A 12,705-nucleotide genomic window follows, 5' to 3' on the forward strand; every position below is an offset into this window, starting at 1 on the left:
CGTCGGGGAGGAGTACAGAAATCGATTTTAAGACCCCTTTAATTTGACAAAAATGGCTTCGTCGTGTGGACGGGTACAGGGTTAAATCGATCTAACACTGCTAAATTCGACCTAAACTTGTAGTGTAGACCAGGGCTAAGTCTTGGCTTGGTTCATAGCTCTTTAACGCCAGTTTTTTGGAGAGTCTTAATCTTTTGTAAACAAGCATAGGAATTTTTCTGCCACATGTGCAGGTATTTTACTAAAGCACTTAGTTTAGTCTAGCCTGACATGAGGACACGGGGAAAAAAAGTTAGCAAGTTATTTGCTTCCTTTAATTTACCCTTAATTAATTCACATGGTTGTTACATATGTGTTTCTCTAAGCCGTTATCCTTGTCTTTTAAATTACACGTAAAAGGGATTTATTCCTTATACTTCTGCTCCATGTAAAAGTGAACGTGAGACCGGTCACCTCACAACTTGAATTCAAGGTGCCATTGGCAGCAGTTGTAGCAAATGGAGTGTGAACCAGCCCACTGTATAGCTTGGGTGCTAACTTACCCACAGAGAGAGAGTGGTTTTGCTTTAGCAGATAAATGGACAATAATAGTATAGCCCCCAAGCTGTCACAACTGAACGTGCATTCACCAGATCAAAAATCTTTTTACTGTTTTATTTTTAATATTTGCCTAATATCGGAATTTTAAAGTGTCACTATTTAATTTAGTGTTTCATATTCACAAGATGGTAACCACATTCTGGACTAAATAAACTCTAAACTGGGCTTTTGGTAGCCCAGGATATGATTATTACTCTGTTGATAAAGGGGCACCTGTATGTTGTTACTATTTTAGTTGTTAAATGTACTTTGTCCTCAAGTATTCACTGTTAATTAAAAATACCTTGCTACAAACATGGGTCCTATAAATAAATATATAATTTTTATTTGAAATTACTGAAATCTGCTTAAATTTAATCACCCTAACAGGCTCTCAGATACTTTTGGGGAGCATATAAGTATCTAGATTTGGACAGTCAGCAGTGTTGCTCTTGCTTTGAAAATGCCTGTTGCACCTCAGCAGGAGAGCATTATCCCATTACATATTCTGTTCCAGGAGTAGCCAAAATCTAGCCCACAGTCTCTTGTATCTTAAACACAGAGACCATGCAGCCCAATGAGATTACAGCTGTCAGAATAAATGTTTATCTTAAAGTGCCCTTAGCTGAGATAAGCTTGGGAGCATTTCATGTTGACACTTCTCTCTTCAAGATGCCCCTCTGTTAAAATGTAGAACCAGTGGAGACCTTTTCCACTTCATGCAAAATAGGTGCAGTCTCTGGAGTCCTAAGGAGTTTTCACTGTGACCCTTGGATGTGCAAAGTTTGGGCTCTTCTGACACACACATTGTGATGTGTCCCTAGTCAACAGCAAAAGGAAAATTTGACATGCAATATTGGTGCAGTTGTTTTGTGGATGAGCTTTGGAGTCTAAAATGGGTATAACGTGTCTGTTTCTGCCCAGATGACCCAGACCCTGATGATGGGTTCAACTACAAACAGATGATGATGAGGGATGAACGAAGGTTCAAAATGGCTGACAAGGATGGAGACTTGATTGCTACCAAGGAAGAATTCACTGCCTTTCTGCATCCAGAAGAATATGATTACATGAAAGATATAGTAGTACAGGTGGGTGCCATTTAGAAAGCAGGTTGAGATGATAGAGTTTTTTATACTTGCTATTCAGGCTAGTAAGAGTCTGGCACCTCCCAGTTACCAGTGATCTCACAGGAGCACGTAGTTGGCCTGTTGGGTGAGGGGGAGTCATGTGTAAGGTTTCCTTACTGGTGGGCACAGCTTTTTGTAAGGTTTCACTTTTTTATCCTAAAGTTTTGAAGTTTTTATGCACTATTCCAAATGTTTGAAAAAAATCTTGCCTGAACCCTCCTCCCCATAAGCAGCAGTTCCAGGCAGCAACCAGTTCTGTGATGGATAGTGTTGCAAACCTGATGAATGCCCTGATGGGACATCAGGGCAAAACATTGTTGGGCTTTGCAGGAACTAAGAGAAGAAAAGATGCTTCTAGTCACATGCTGAGTGGCTCCTTTTCACTTGGCTAGTTGCTGAAGGGGGCAGAATTATGTTCCACTTCCAGAGCACATTGAAACTCCTTTGTCAGTCTGTCCTCTTCTGCTGTGCACCAGGGCAGACCTTCCATATGTAGCTGCATTTGGTAGCTGCTTTTGGAGAGTTTTCCATTTAGCAATTGCTGTTTTCTGAAGTACAGGTGTGTCAGCTAATCCTTCTAGAAATAAAGTATGTACAGTAACTCCTCGCCTAACGTTGTAGTTATGTTCCTGAAAAATGCTACTTCCAGTTTCCCCATAAAAATTAATGTAAATGGGGGGGTTAGGTTCTAGGGAATTTTTTTTTCGCCATGCAAAAGACTTTTTTATTTATTTATTTATAGATACACACACACACACACACACGTGCGCTATACGTTTTAAACAAACAATTGAATACTGTACATGGCAATGATGATTGTGAAGCTCGGTTGAGGTGGTGGAGTGAGAGGTTGGAATATTTCCCAGGGAATGCCTCACTGCTAAATGATGAACTAGCACTTGGCTGAGCCCTCAAGGGTTAACACATTGTTAATGTAGCCTCCCACTCTACAAGGTAGCACGAATGGAGGGAGGGGAGACAGCGTGGCAGAGAGAGACAGAGACACACCGAGAGAGAGAGACGCATTGCTCCTTTAAGTACGCTGACCCCACTCTAAGTACATTCCTTTTTTAAGTAGCTCAGTAAGTTGAGACAGCAGCTGCTGCCAACAAGCTCCTCTCATGTCCCCCTGCTGTTCTGTGAAGATAGGGTACAGGGGGAGGGGGCACCCTGACATTAGCATCCCTCTTCCCCTGCCCTCTGCACTGCAGAGTGGAAGCAGCTCCAAGGCAGAGGGCAGGAGCAGCACATGGCAGTGGGGGGAGGGACAGCTGAACTGCCCCGCAGTTAATAGCCTGCTGGGCGGCTGCCGCACAGTGAACTTAAGGGAGCGGGAAGCTGATGGGGGGGCTGCCAATCCACCCTGCTTCCAAGCCCCCACCAGCTAACTCCAACAAGCTGCTCTTTCTGCAAGCAGTGGACAAAGCAGGCAGCTGCCAAATAACGTTATAAGGGAGCATTGGGCAACTTTAAATGAGTATGTTCTGTAATTGATCAGCAACGTAACAACGAAACAATGTTAACTGGGATGACTTTAAGTGAGGAGTTACTGTACTTAGGCCTGGTCTTTACTGGGGTGGGGGGGGGGAAACGATCTAAGATACGCAACTTTAGCTACGAGAATAGCGTAGCTGAAGTCAACTTATCTTAGATAGAATTAAAATTACCTTGTGTCCTCACGGCGCTGGATCGACGGCCATGTTTTCCCCATTGACTGCTGCCTCTTGCACTGCTGGAGTTCAGCAGTCGATGGGAGAGCAATCGGGGATTGATTTATCGCGTGTAGTGTAGATGCGATAAATCGATCCCCGATAGATCGATCGCTACCCGCCGATCCGGCGGGTAGTGTAGACGTACCCTTAGATAGCATTCAGTTTAGTTCACTATTTGATACTGCATAATTCATGGAGGGTTTTTTTTTTCTGGCACTCATGTTTGGCACCAAAAGTAGTATTTATGTGCTTGACTGCACAGAGATGAGAAGGCATTAAACTGAACATAATCTGTCTCAGCAAAACACTTTCTCTTGCTACAGTAAGCAAATCTTACCCAAAATCAAACCATACCTCTGTTACAGTTACTAGTCAAGGTTTAGTTTTATTATGGGAGTACAGCTAGATTCTCGTTCCCTTAAGTGTCATACACTGTAACAAAACTTCAGATCTGAAAAGTCATGAATGAAGATATCCCATCTCCTAGAACTGGAAGGGACCTCAAAAGGTCATTGAGTCCAGCCCCCTGCCTTCACTAGCAGGACCAAGTACTGATTTTTGCCCCAGATCCCTAAGTGGCCCCCTCAAGGATTGAACACTCAACCCTGGGTTTAGCAGGCCAGTGCTCAAACCACTGAGCTATCTCTCCCCACCAATAGGCATAGTTACCAAAAAGCATAGCATTTCAGTTTTTACAGTAATTAACAACACAAAAAAAACCATTCTGCATTTCTTTCAGTAATAGGGTGCAAAAAACTTGAATACATACACACATCTCAAAAAGATGTCCTCTTTTAAATTCTTAAATCTTAAAATCTATTTACTTACAGTAAAAGCAAAAACTTGAGTTCTCAACTGGAATAAATTATCTCACAGATTTTGAAGCTACCACTTTTCCTTTCAAAAGCTAGAGGGAGATTTAAAAGGCGGCTTCTAATGGAAGCCTGGTTATAGCCTTTACAGTATGAAGTCACAACTGACGCTTCCTTAATAATATAAATAGAAAGAGGTTGAGGTCTTGTGAAACTCTGTGAGATGGCCTCTGCAGATCCTTACTCTTAGAGTGGTGACCCAGGCATGGTACTCACCTCCATCAAAGTAGATATGGGGAGACATCAGATTCACAGATTCCAAGACCAGAAGGGACCATTGTGATCATCTAGACTGACCCCATGTATTACAAGGCCACAGAACTGTCCAAAAATAATTCCTAGATCATATCTTTTAGAAAACATCCAACCCTGATTTTAAAATAGTCAGTGATGGAGAATCCACCATGGCCCTTGGTCAATTGTTCCAATTGTTGATTACACCATTACAAATATACACCTTATTTCCAGTCTGAATTTGTGTAGCTTCAACTTCCAGCCATGGGATCGTGTTATACTTTTGTCTGCTGATTAAAGAACTCTTTATTGAATATTTGTTCCCCATGTAGGTATGTACAGACTGTGAGCAAGTCACCCCTTAATGTTCTGCTTGTTAAGCTAACTAGATATAGTGATTGAACTCTTTGAGTCTAATAATACAGCGATAACTCAATTAACTAGTAAATACATTTGCTGTCTCATGTTTTCCCCTCTTAAGTGGTAGAGAGCCATAAAAAGACCTGTTTTGTCCATGAACTTTGAGGCTAACCTAGTCCTTTTTTTAAATAGGAAACAATGGAAGATATTGACAAGAATAGAGATGGTGTCATTGACTTGGAAGAATACATAGGTAAGCAACTTGCTCAACTCCATTTCTTCTCCTTGAGTCTGATGATAATGTGTTCACTTCCCATCAGTGCTTTGTAAAAAGGTACTCCCAAAAGAAATTACATTGCAGCCTCTTGTGACTAGTCTTTGTGCCACAGCAGCCGTGTTCTTTAATCTCTTCTTCCTTGTCTACTCTCTGGAGTTTTTCTAATGGGTCCTTCTTTGCTCCCTAACTGTGAAGTTGAGTTTGATTTTTTTTTTCCCTTGTCAATCTTTGCTATGTAATTTCAAATTAACTGCATAACCAAAATGACACATGTAACTGGACAAAATGCAAGTATGATCCCAGAACCCTAGGCAGACGGGAACATCTGCTCTAAATTCATAGGCTGCTCTCTGATATATGACGGGGGCCTGCCAATTGCAAAACAGTGCTGCCGCTTCTCTTGGCAGTAGTAAGTAGCAGAGCAGCTGTCATTTTAGCTTTTTTTTTTTTTAAATGGAAAGCTTTGGCATTGAATAAGTGTGATGATAAATGCATCTGACTCTAAAATATATGCCAACATAGACCCTCTGCACATTTCTCTAAACATATTTAAAGTAACCTTTTTAAACCTAAATGTCTGGGCTAATCTTGCTAAAGTAACGAGATCCAAGCTAGGTGGCCACTTGGACATTAACTTATGGGTGGAAAATCTGCAGCCCCCCAGATCTGTGGTGTGGCCTGTGGTCACTGTCCTGTGTAATAGAGGGCTGCACCCTGCAGTAAATGCTTTAAGAAGGCTGTAGTACTGCATGTGGGGATCTGCAGTTTCCACTGACTGTGTCTGTATTGAAGATGAGGGTGACTGCTGCAATTTCTGTACTTAACTTAGGTGTAACCACCTTACTTTATGATTTGCTTGTGCAGTCCCAAGTGGAACAAACAGGTGTTCTTGCATCAGCAGCTGTCTTGTGTTCTCGTTCAGGGGATATGTACAGTCATGATGGCGATGCTGATGAGCCAGAGTGGGTGAAGACCGAGCGGGAGCAGTTTGTGGAGTTTAGAGACAAGAATCGAGATGGGAAGATGGACAAAGAGGAGACAAAAGATTGGATCCTCCCCTCGGACTACGACCATGCTGAGGCAGAAGCGCGGCACCTTGTCTACGAGTCTGATCAGAACAAGGTGAGAGGCGCGTGGTCCTCTTCACTGTCTCGTCCCGTGCAGGATGGAGGCTTCGAAAGCCACTTCAGAATTGTCTCTGAGGATCACTTTGTAGTTTTGGCAAGAAGCCTGAGTCACTGTGAGCAGCTCCACTGATGCTCTCCCTTTCAGTAGCGATTTTGGGGCTTACCTCAGTAAACGTAACAGCCCTTTTTCCTGGAGCTAGCACTGACATTTAAAAAGTTTGACAAGTGCTCTTATTGAGCAATCTGATTAGCTTCCCCTTTCCTTGCCTGGGGAGGCAGCCACATCTCTGCCATGTTGGAGAACAAGGCATCAGCCCTTCTCTTCACCCCATCCACCCCAAAATGCCTAGGGTGAAAACATGCAATGGTCTCTACAATTGTCTCCATTTAACTAAGAGGATGGGAGTATGTCGTGGCTGCTGTGTGAATCTGAGCTCACAGAACTGTGCAGGGAAGACGTGTGCACACGCTCTGGGGAAACGAGGGCCCAGGTGGTGCTTGCTCCCTGCCATGTGGCCTTGGGGGAATGCTTGAGAGAGGAGCCAGCCAGAGACTCCAGCCGTAGGAGCAGACCAGGAATGCTGGGCCCTTCAGCCATTCAGAGAACTCTCCACAGTGGTGTCTGGACACTCTGCCCTGCAGTAATTGGCTGCTTGATCCAGACCTCCTCTCCCGCCCCCTTTCTCCAGCTTCACTGAACACCGGTCCCTCTTACCTCCTTCCCTTCCCTTCCCATTCAGCTGATCCCCTCGTAAGGAAATCCCACAGCACAACCTGTGGCACTACCATGACATTTACCACCCTCACGTTGTTCACTCTGCTTGTGTGTTCCACCCCTCCCCCAACCCTGTGTTTCTCTGGTCTGTTCTGGGGACAGTCTCCTCTGCTGTGTTTGTCCAGTGCCTATGTCAAGGTGTCCCCCCCTCTGAATTTTAGGGTACAGATGTGGGGACCTGCATGAATAACCCCTAAGCTTATTTTTATCAGCTTAGACAAAACAGTCGCTGCCACCACCAAATGTTTTTAAAAAACGATTGAGAGAGAGCCATTTGGGAACTCTGCCTTCTCCCAATTTTCCCCAGTCCTTATCCCCTCTTTCCTGGCAGGATTTGACTAATTTCCCTCCCCTAAGTCTCTATACCCTTTTTCCTGGGTAGACTCAAGAAAATCCCCCCCGCCAATTCCTGGTGAGCCCAGATCCAAAATCTTTGGCTCTTAAAACAAGGAAAAATCAATCAGGTTCTTAAAAGAAGACTTTTAATTAAAGAAAAAGGGTGAAAGGAATACCTCTGTGAGATTAGAAAGCAAGATGATCTCACAGACAACAGATTCAAAACACAGAGGATTTCCCTCTGGGCAAAACCTTAAAGTTACACAAAAACCCAATTTGATTCTCCCTCTGTTTGCAAAATAAATGACAAAGAAAAATAAAGAAATCTGCCACATTCTTATCTAAATACTCACTAATTTAAACAAGGGTTAGATGGTTGCTTTCTGGATCTCTGACTCTGGCAAAAGTACACACAGAACAGACCAAAGACTTTTTCCCTCTTCCCTTTTTGAAAATATCTTATCTTATTGGTCCTTCTGGTCAGGTGTCAGCTAGGTTATGTGAGCTCCTTATCCTTTCGAGGTAAAAGAGGAATTAACCCTTAACTGTCTATGACAGCCTAGCACAATGGGGGCTGAATGCTTGGCTGCCACCACCATAATAAACTTGACAAACATTCTTTCTAATTTTAGGATGGGAAACTCACCAAAGAGGAGATTGTTGACAAGTATGACTTGTTCGTGGGGAGCCAGGCCACAGACTTCGGAGAAGCCTTAGTACGACACGATGAGTTTTAAGATGTGTACAGAGAAACCTGTTTCTTAAAAGTAATTTATTTTTTACAGTTTCTGGATTAACATGAGAAACGTTTTCGCTACTGAGACTATTATTTCAGGCTATAAAGTGACAAGTCCTGTCCTGTCCTCTTTCTTTCCCTTTCCCACAGGGATGGGGACATGGTGTTCTGAAAAGTGACTCTGTAATGAGAACACTTGTGGTTTTAGATTTACACTTTGTTTTATGTCTAACAAGTTCTGTTTATTTTTGTATTTGTTGGGGTTCTGTGTGAAATGAAGAATGCATATCCTGAAAAGTTAGCTGCAGAGCAATGTTAGTTCCTTCCCCAGTGCCCCACCTCCCTCTCTCCCCCTTACTGTATAGACATAGCGACAGAATTTTTTACAAGCCACGGAACAAGGCCAGGCAACAAAGCTATATGATGTTTGTTTAGACTGGGCCATGTAAATTCAGCTTGAGGGCCACAGAGGCAGCTTGTTCGGAGCCCAAGGGCAACACACAATTTGCCACAACTGAGCACTTTGCAGTCATCTTCAGTACAAAAGACATTCTCCCAAAATGCAATGCTGTATCTCGTCCCGTGAAGTCCAGAGCATTGCATGCTGGGAGCTGTCTGTCTGGACTGCACGGTAGAATTTGGGGATTGTGTTTGACTGAAGACTGCCTTTTGGCCATTCCTGCTTTGGAAACCCCTACAAAATAGGCACCATGGTGTATGGCGGCAGCAAGACAAACCTGTGCTTGCTCTTCTCCAGCGCATTCTTTGGGAGGCCTTTGCTGTTCTCGGCGCTTCAGTAATTTGAACTAATCCAGCAAGTGTGATCTGGAGCTTTCCATCCAGAAATATGTGGGAGGTGGGGCTGTCTTGCACCTGCTGCTAAAATCCTCAGCCTGAGTTTTGTGTTTGCCGCAGGGTCTCTGTAAATGCGAGTTACTTGTGCATTATATTCTTTTGAATCCATCTGGCTTCCCTGTACATACTCAGTCAAAGCCATGTGACCCTACTAGATGAGGCAAGAAACTGATGTCATGTGACCCTCTGTATGTTATACAAGGAAATCAACCAGGAAACGTGACTGATCCTAAATTGGTCCCTTAAGGCAATGAACAAAGTGGATGAGTGCAGCTTGCTGCATGGGGATGGAAATGGGAGGGGCTCCCTTTTTATTTCAACCATTAGACTTCTGCAAATCATACATAATTGAAGTGCCTTTACCTGCCAAAACAGAAACAAACCGGGGCTAGGTTGTCACTTTAGGAACCTCAAGATGAAATGCGCCAAAAGAGGATAACTAAGAAAACAAGGCTACAGCAAACCAGAGAATAAAGACGCTGAAGATGGAAATTAACCTTTCTGCTCCTGTGCAGTGGTTAAACAGCAGTATTAGTAGAAATCTTTGCAGCAGTGTTCTTACCTTCTTGTGAATTTTTAACCATATGCTGCCTATTTTACCAGGGATTTTTTTTACCTCAGAAGGCAAACCACTTACTTTGTTGTATCCTGAGGTATTTCCTTATGCTTTTTTCTTTAACCAGGGAGAACTGCTGTTAGAGAGCCAGAGATAAGTGATTGCCAAGAGATGACTTCTCTACCTTACTGGTGACTCTTCCTTGGAGTGCCATTTTGCACAGCTTAGTGGGTCACTTGCACTTCTCATGTGTGGGGCCTAGTGGGGAGAGTGTTGAAGTTAGTCTAAAGCAATCACTGTGTTTGCAGACATAGGTCATTTCCTTCACTCTCTTGTCCTATGAACACTAACGCCAGGCTCTTCTGGCCCCTTAACTGTAATGAACTTGGGCCTCTTTTTCTTTACATTGGTTTGTTTCAAGGATTAAAGGCTTGAAACATTCAGTATGTGTACTCCTATTATTTCATGTAACTTTCTACAAATAACACGCTTTTGATATAACTTGAGACAATGAATCAAATCATAATCAAGCATTGTATATGAGATTTGTATGGTATTCGTGCCTTTAGTGTTCACCCCTGAAGTATGGATGTTCTGACCCTTGGATGTGCTTTATGGTTTTGGGATAAAGCCAGGAAGAATCTTACTCTAATAAACAAAACTTACGCCTAGCAAAGGAATCTGGAGGGGATGAAGGCCAAGTAAGGCAGCAGTGATCTGGCTCACTACAGGAAGGCCTTAGCCTCACATTTCTGGTGACCCAAGCTGCTTTTCGATCTCACATTTAAAATTAATTCCATTATCTCCTGACCTCCATTCGTCCCATCACAAAATCTCCATGTGGTCTTCACGCAGTTGGGTGTCTGTGTGTGAGGCTCAGGACTTTGAAATGGGCTGTTCAAAGTCACAATTGAGATGCATTTACAGAGCTATGTGGTGGAAGTTTGCACAGCTGCTGTCAGCACTAATGACTGGTGCAGACACTTTATAAACACTAAAATTCTTTCACCAGTAAAGTAAAACCTAGTTCATATGTTCAGCATCAGGAGAGGTTTGGCCATATTCAGTGCTCTGCGATGCACGTCCGTTTAATCTCAGCGTGTTCCCACTTCTGCTGTATGTTGTCAAAAGCAAATGTAAAGCTGGTGAAAAACAGATTGCACACCCAAGGTGTCCGTTCCCATGAATGCTAATCCTCTAGGTTTTTTTGTAGAGTGTAAACAGATTTTTATAATGTATGTCAGATGTAAATCTGTCTCAATAAAACTGTTTACATTCCCTGTGGCTCCAAATGTGTGGTGGTATCACTCAGCAATTGAGACTAGGAATGATCTACTGGTTGTATTGGAATGATCTGTGGTTTGTCATCACTAAGAAACAGTGCAAGTGGGATGCTGCAGCAAGAATAAGCACTTCCATAAACTGCACCTTGCTCGGTTTATGGACTTGCATCCTGAATGGTCTAAGACAATGAAAACGTCCATACTGGCTCAGAACAATCATAGAATCATAGAATTCAAGATCAGAAGGGACCATTATGATCATCTAGTCTGACCTCCTGCAAGATGCAGGCCACATAAGCCAATCCCCCCACTCCTTTAGCAAGCGACCTCTGCCCCATGCTTCGGAGGAAGGCGAAAAACCTCCAGGGCCACAGCCAATCTACCCTGGAGGAAAATTCCTTCCCGACCCCAAATATGGCGGTCAGCTGAACCCCGAGCATGCGGGCAAGACTCTCCAGCCATACCCTCTGGAAAAAGGTTAAGAATATCATATCATTGACCCATTGTACTATTTACCAGTGTGGCACTTACTTAACCTATTGACTAAGCCCGGTATCCTATCATACCATCTCCTCCATAAACTTATCTAGCTTAATCTTAAAGTCATGGAGGTCCTTCGCCCCCACTGTTTCCCTCGGTAGGCTGTTCCAGTATTGCACTCCCCTGATAGTTAGAAACCTTCGTCTAATTTCAAGCCTAAATTTCCTGACTGACAATTTATATCCGTTTGTCCTCGTGTCCACATTAGCACTGAGCTGAAATAATTCCTCTCCTTCCCTGGTATTTATCCCTCTGATATATTTAAAGAGTGCAATCATATCTCCTCTTATCCTTCTTTTGGTTAGGGAAAACAAACCGAGCTCCTCAAGTCTCCTTTCATACGACAGGCCTTCCATTCCTCGGATCATTCTAGTGGCCCTTCTTTGTACCCGTTCCAGTTTGAATTCATCCTTCTTAAACATGGGAGACCAAAACTGCACACAATACTCCAGATGAGGTCTCACCAACGCCTTATATAACGGGACTAGCACCTCCTTATCCCTACTAGAAATACCTCGCCTAATGCATCCCAAGACCGCATTAGCTTTTTTAACGGCCACATCACATTACCTGCTCATAGTCATCCTACGATCAACCAGGACTCCTAGGTCCTTCTCCTCCTCCGTTTCTTGCAACTGGTGCGTCCCCAGCTTATAACTAAAATTCTTGTTAGTCATCCCTAAATGCATAACCTTACACTTCTCACTATTGAATTTCATCCTGTTACTAATACTCCAGTTTACAAGGTCATCCAAATCTCCCTGGAGGATATCCCGATCCTTTTCCGAATTGGCAATACCTCCCAACTTGGTGTCGTCCGCAAACTTTATCAGCCCACTCCTACTCTTGGTTCCCAGGTCAGCAATAAATAGATTGAATAAAATCGGACCCAAAACCAAACCTTGAGGAACTCCACTGGTAACCCCCCTCCAACCCGACAGTTCCCCCTTCAATACTACCCTCTGCAGTCTCCCCTTTAACCAGCTCCTTATCCACCTCTGGATTTTCATTTAAATCCCCATCTTTTCCAATTTAACCAGTAATTCCTCGTGCGGTACTGTATCAAACGCCTTACTGAAATCCAGATATATTAGATCCACCGCATTTCCCTTGTCTAAAAAATCTGTTACTTTCTCAAAGAAGGAGATCAGGTTGGTTTGGCACGATCTACCTTTCGTAAATCCATGCTGTAAACTATCCCAGTTGCCATCGGCCTCCTGCTCCGTAACCACTCTCTCTTTTAAAATTTTTTCCATGACTTTGCATACTACAGATGTTAAACTAACAGGCCTGTAGTTACCCGGGTCACTTTTTTTCCCCTTCTTGAATATAG

At 43.3% G+C, this 12,705-nt stretch overlaps 1 protein-coding gene across 2 annotated transcripts in view; it reads left to right on the top strand.

The window, feature by feature from the left end:
• CALU (calumenin) overlaps positions 1 to 10,827 on the top strand; it is a 39,139-nt gene extending 28,312 nt beyond the window's left edge. For both annotated transcript variants that reach the window (XM_045029011.1, XM_045029012.1), the window contains exons 4-7: positions 1,504 to 1,670; positions 5,080 to 5,140; positions 6,087 to 6,286; positions 8,035 to 10,827. In XM_045029011.1, coding sequence (XP_044884946.1) covers positions 1,504 to 1,670; positions 5,080 to 5,140; positions 6,087 to 6,286; positions 8,035 to 8,139 — 533 coding nt within the window. In that variant the 3' untranslated portion in view covers positions 8,140 to 10,827. The remainder of the gene's footprint in view (positions 1 to 1,503; positions 1,671 to 5,079; positions 5,141 to 6,086; positions 6,287 to 8,034) is intronic.
• Positions 10,828 to 12,705: the final 1,878 nt, after the last annotated feature.

Source organism: Mauremys mutica, chromosome 1 (assembly GCF_020497125.1).
Source record: "Mauremys mutica isolate MM-2020 ecotype Southern chromosome 1, ASM2049712v1, whole genome shotgun sequence".
Classification (NCBI taxonomy): Eukaryota; Metazoa; Chordata; order Testudines; family Geoemydidae; genus Mauremys; species Mauremys mutica.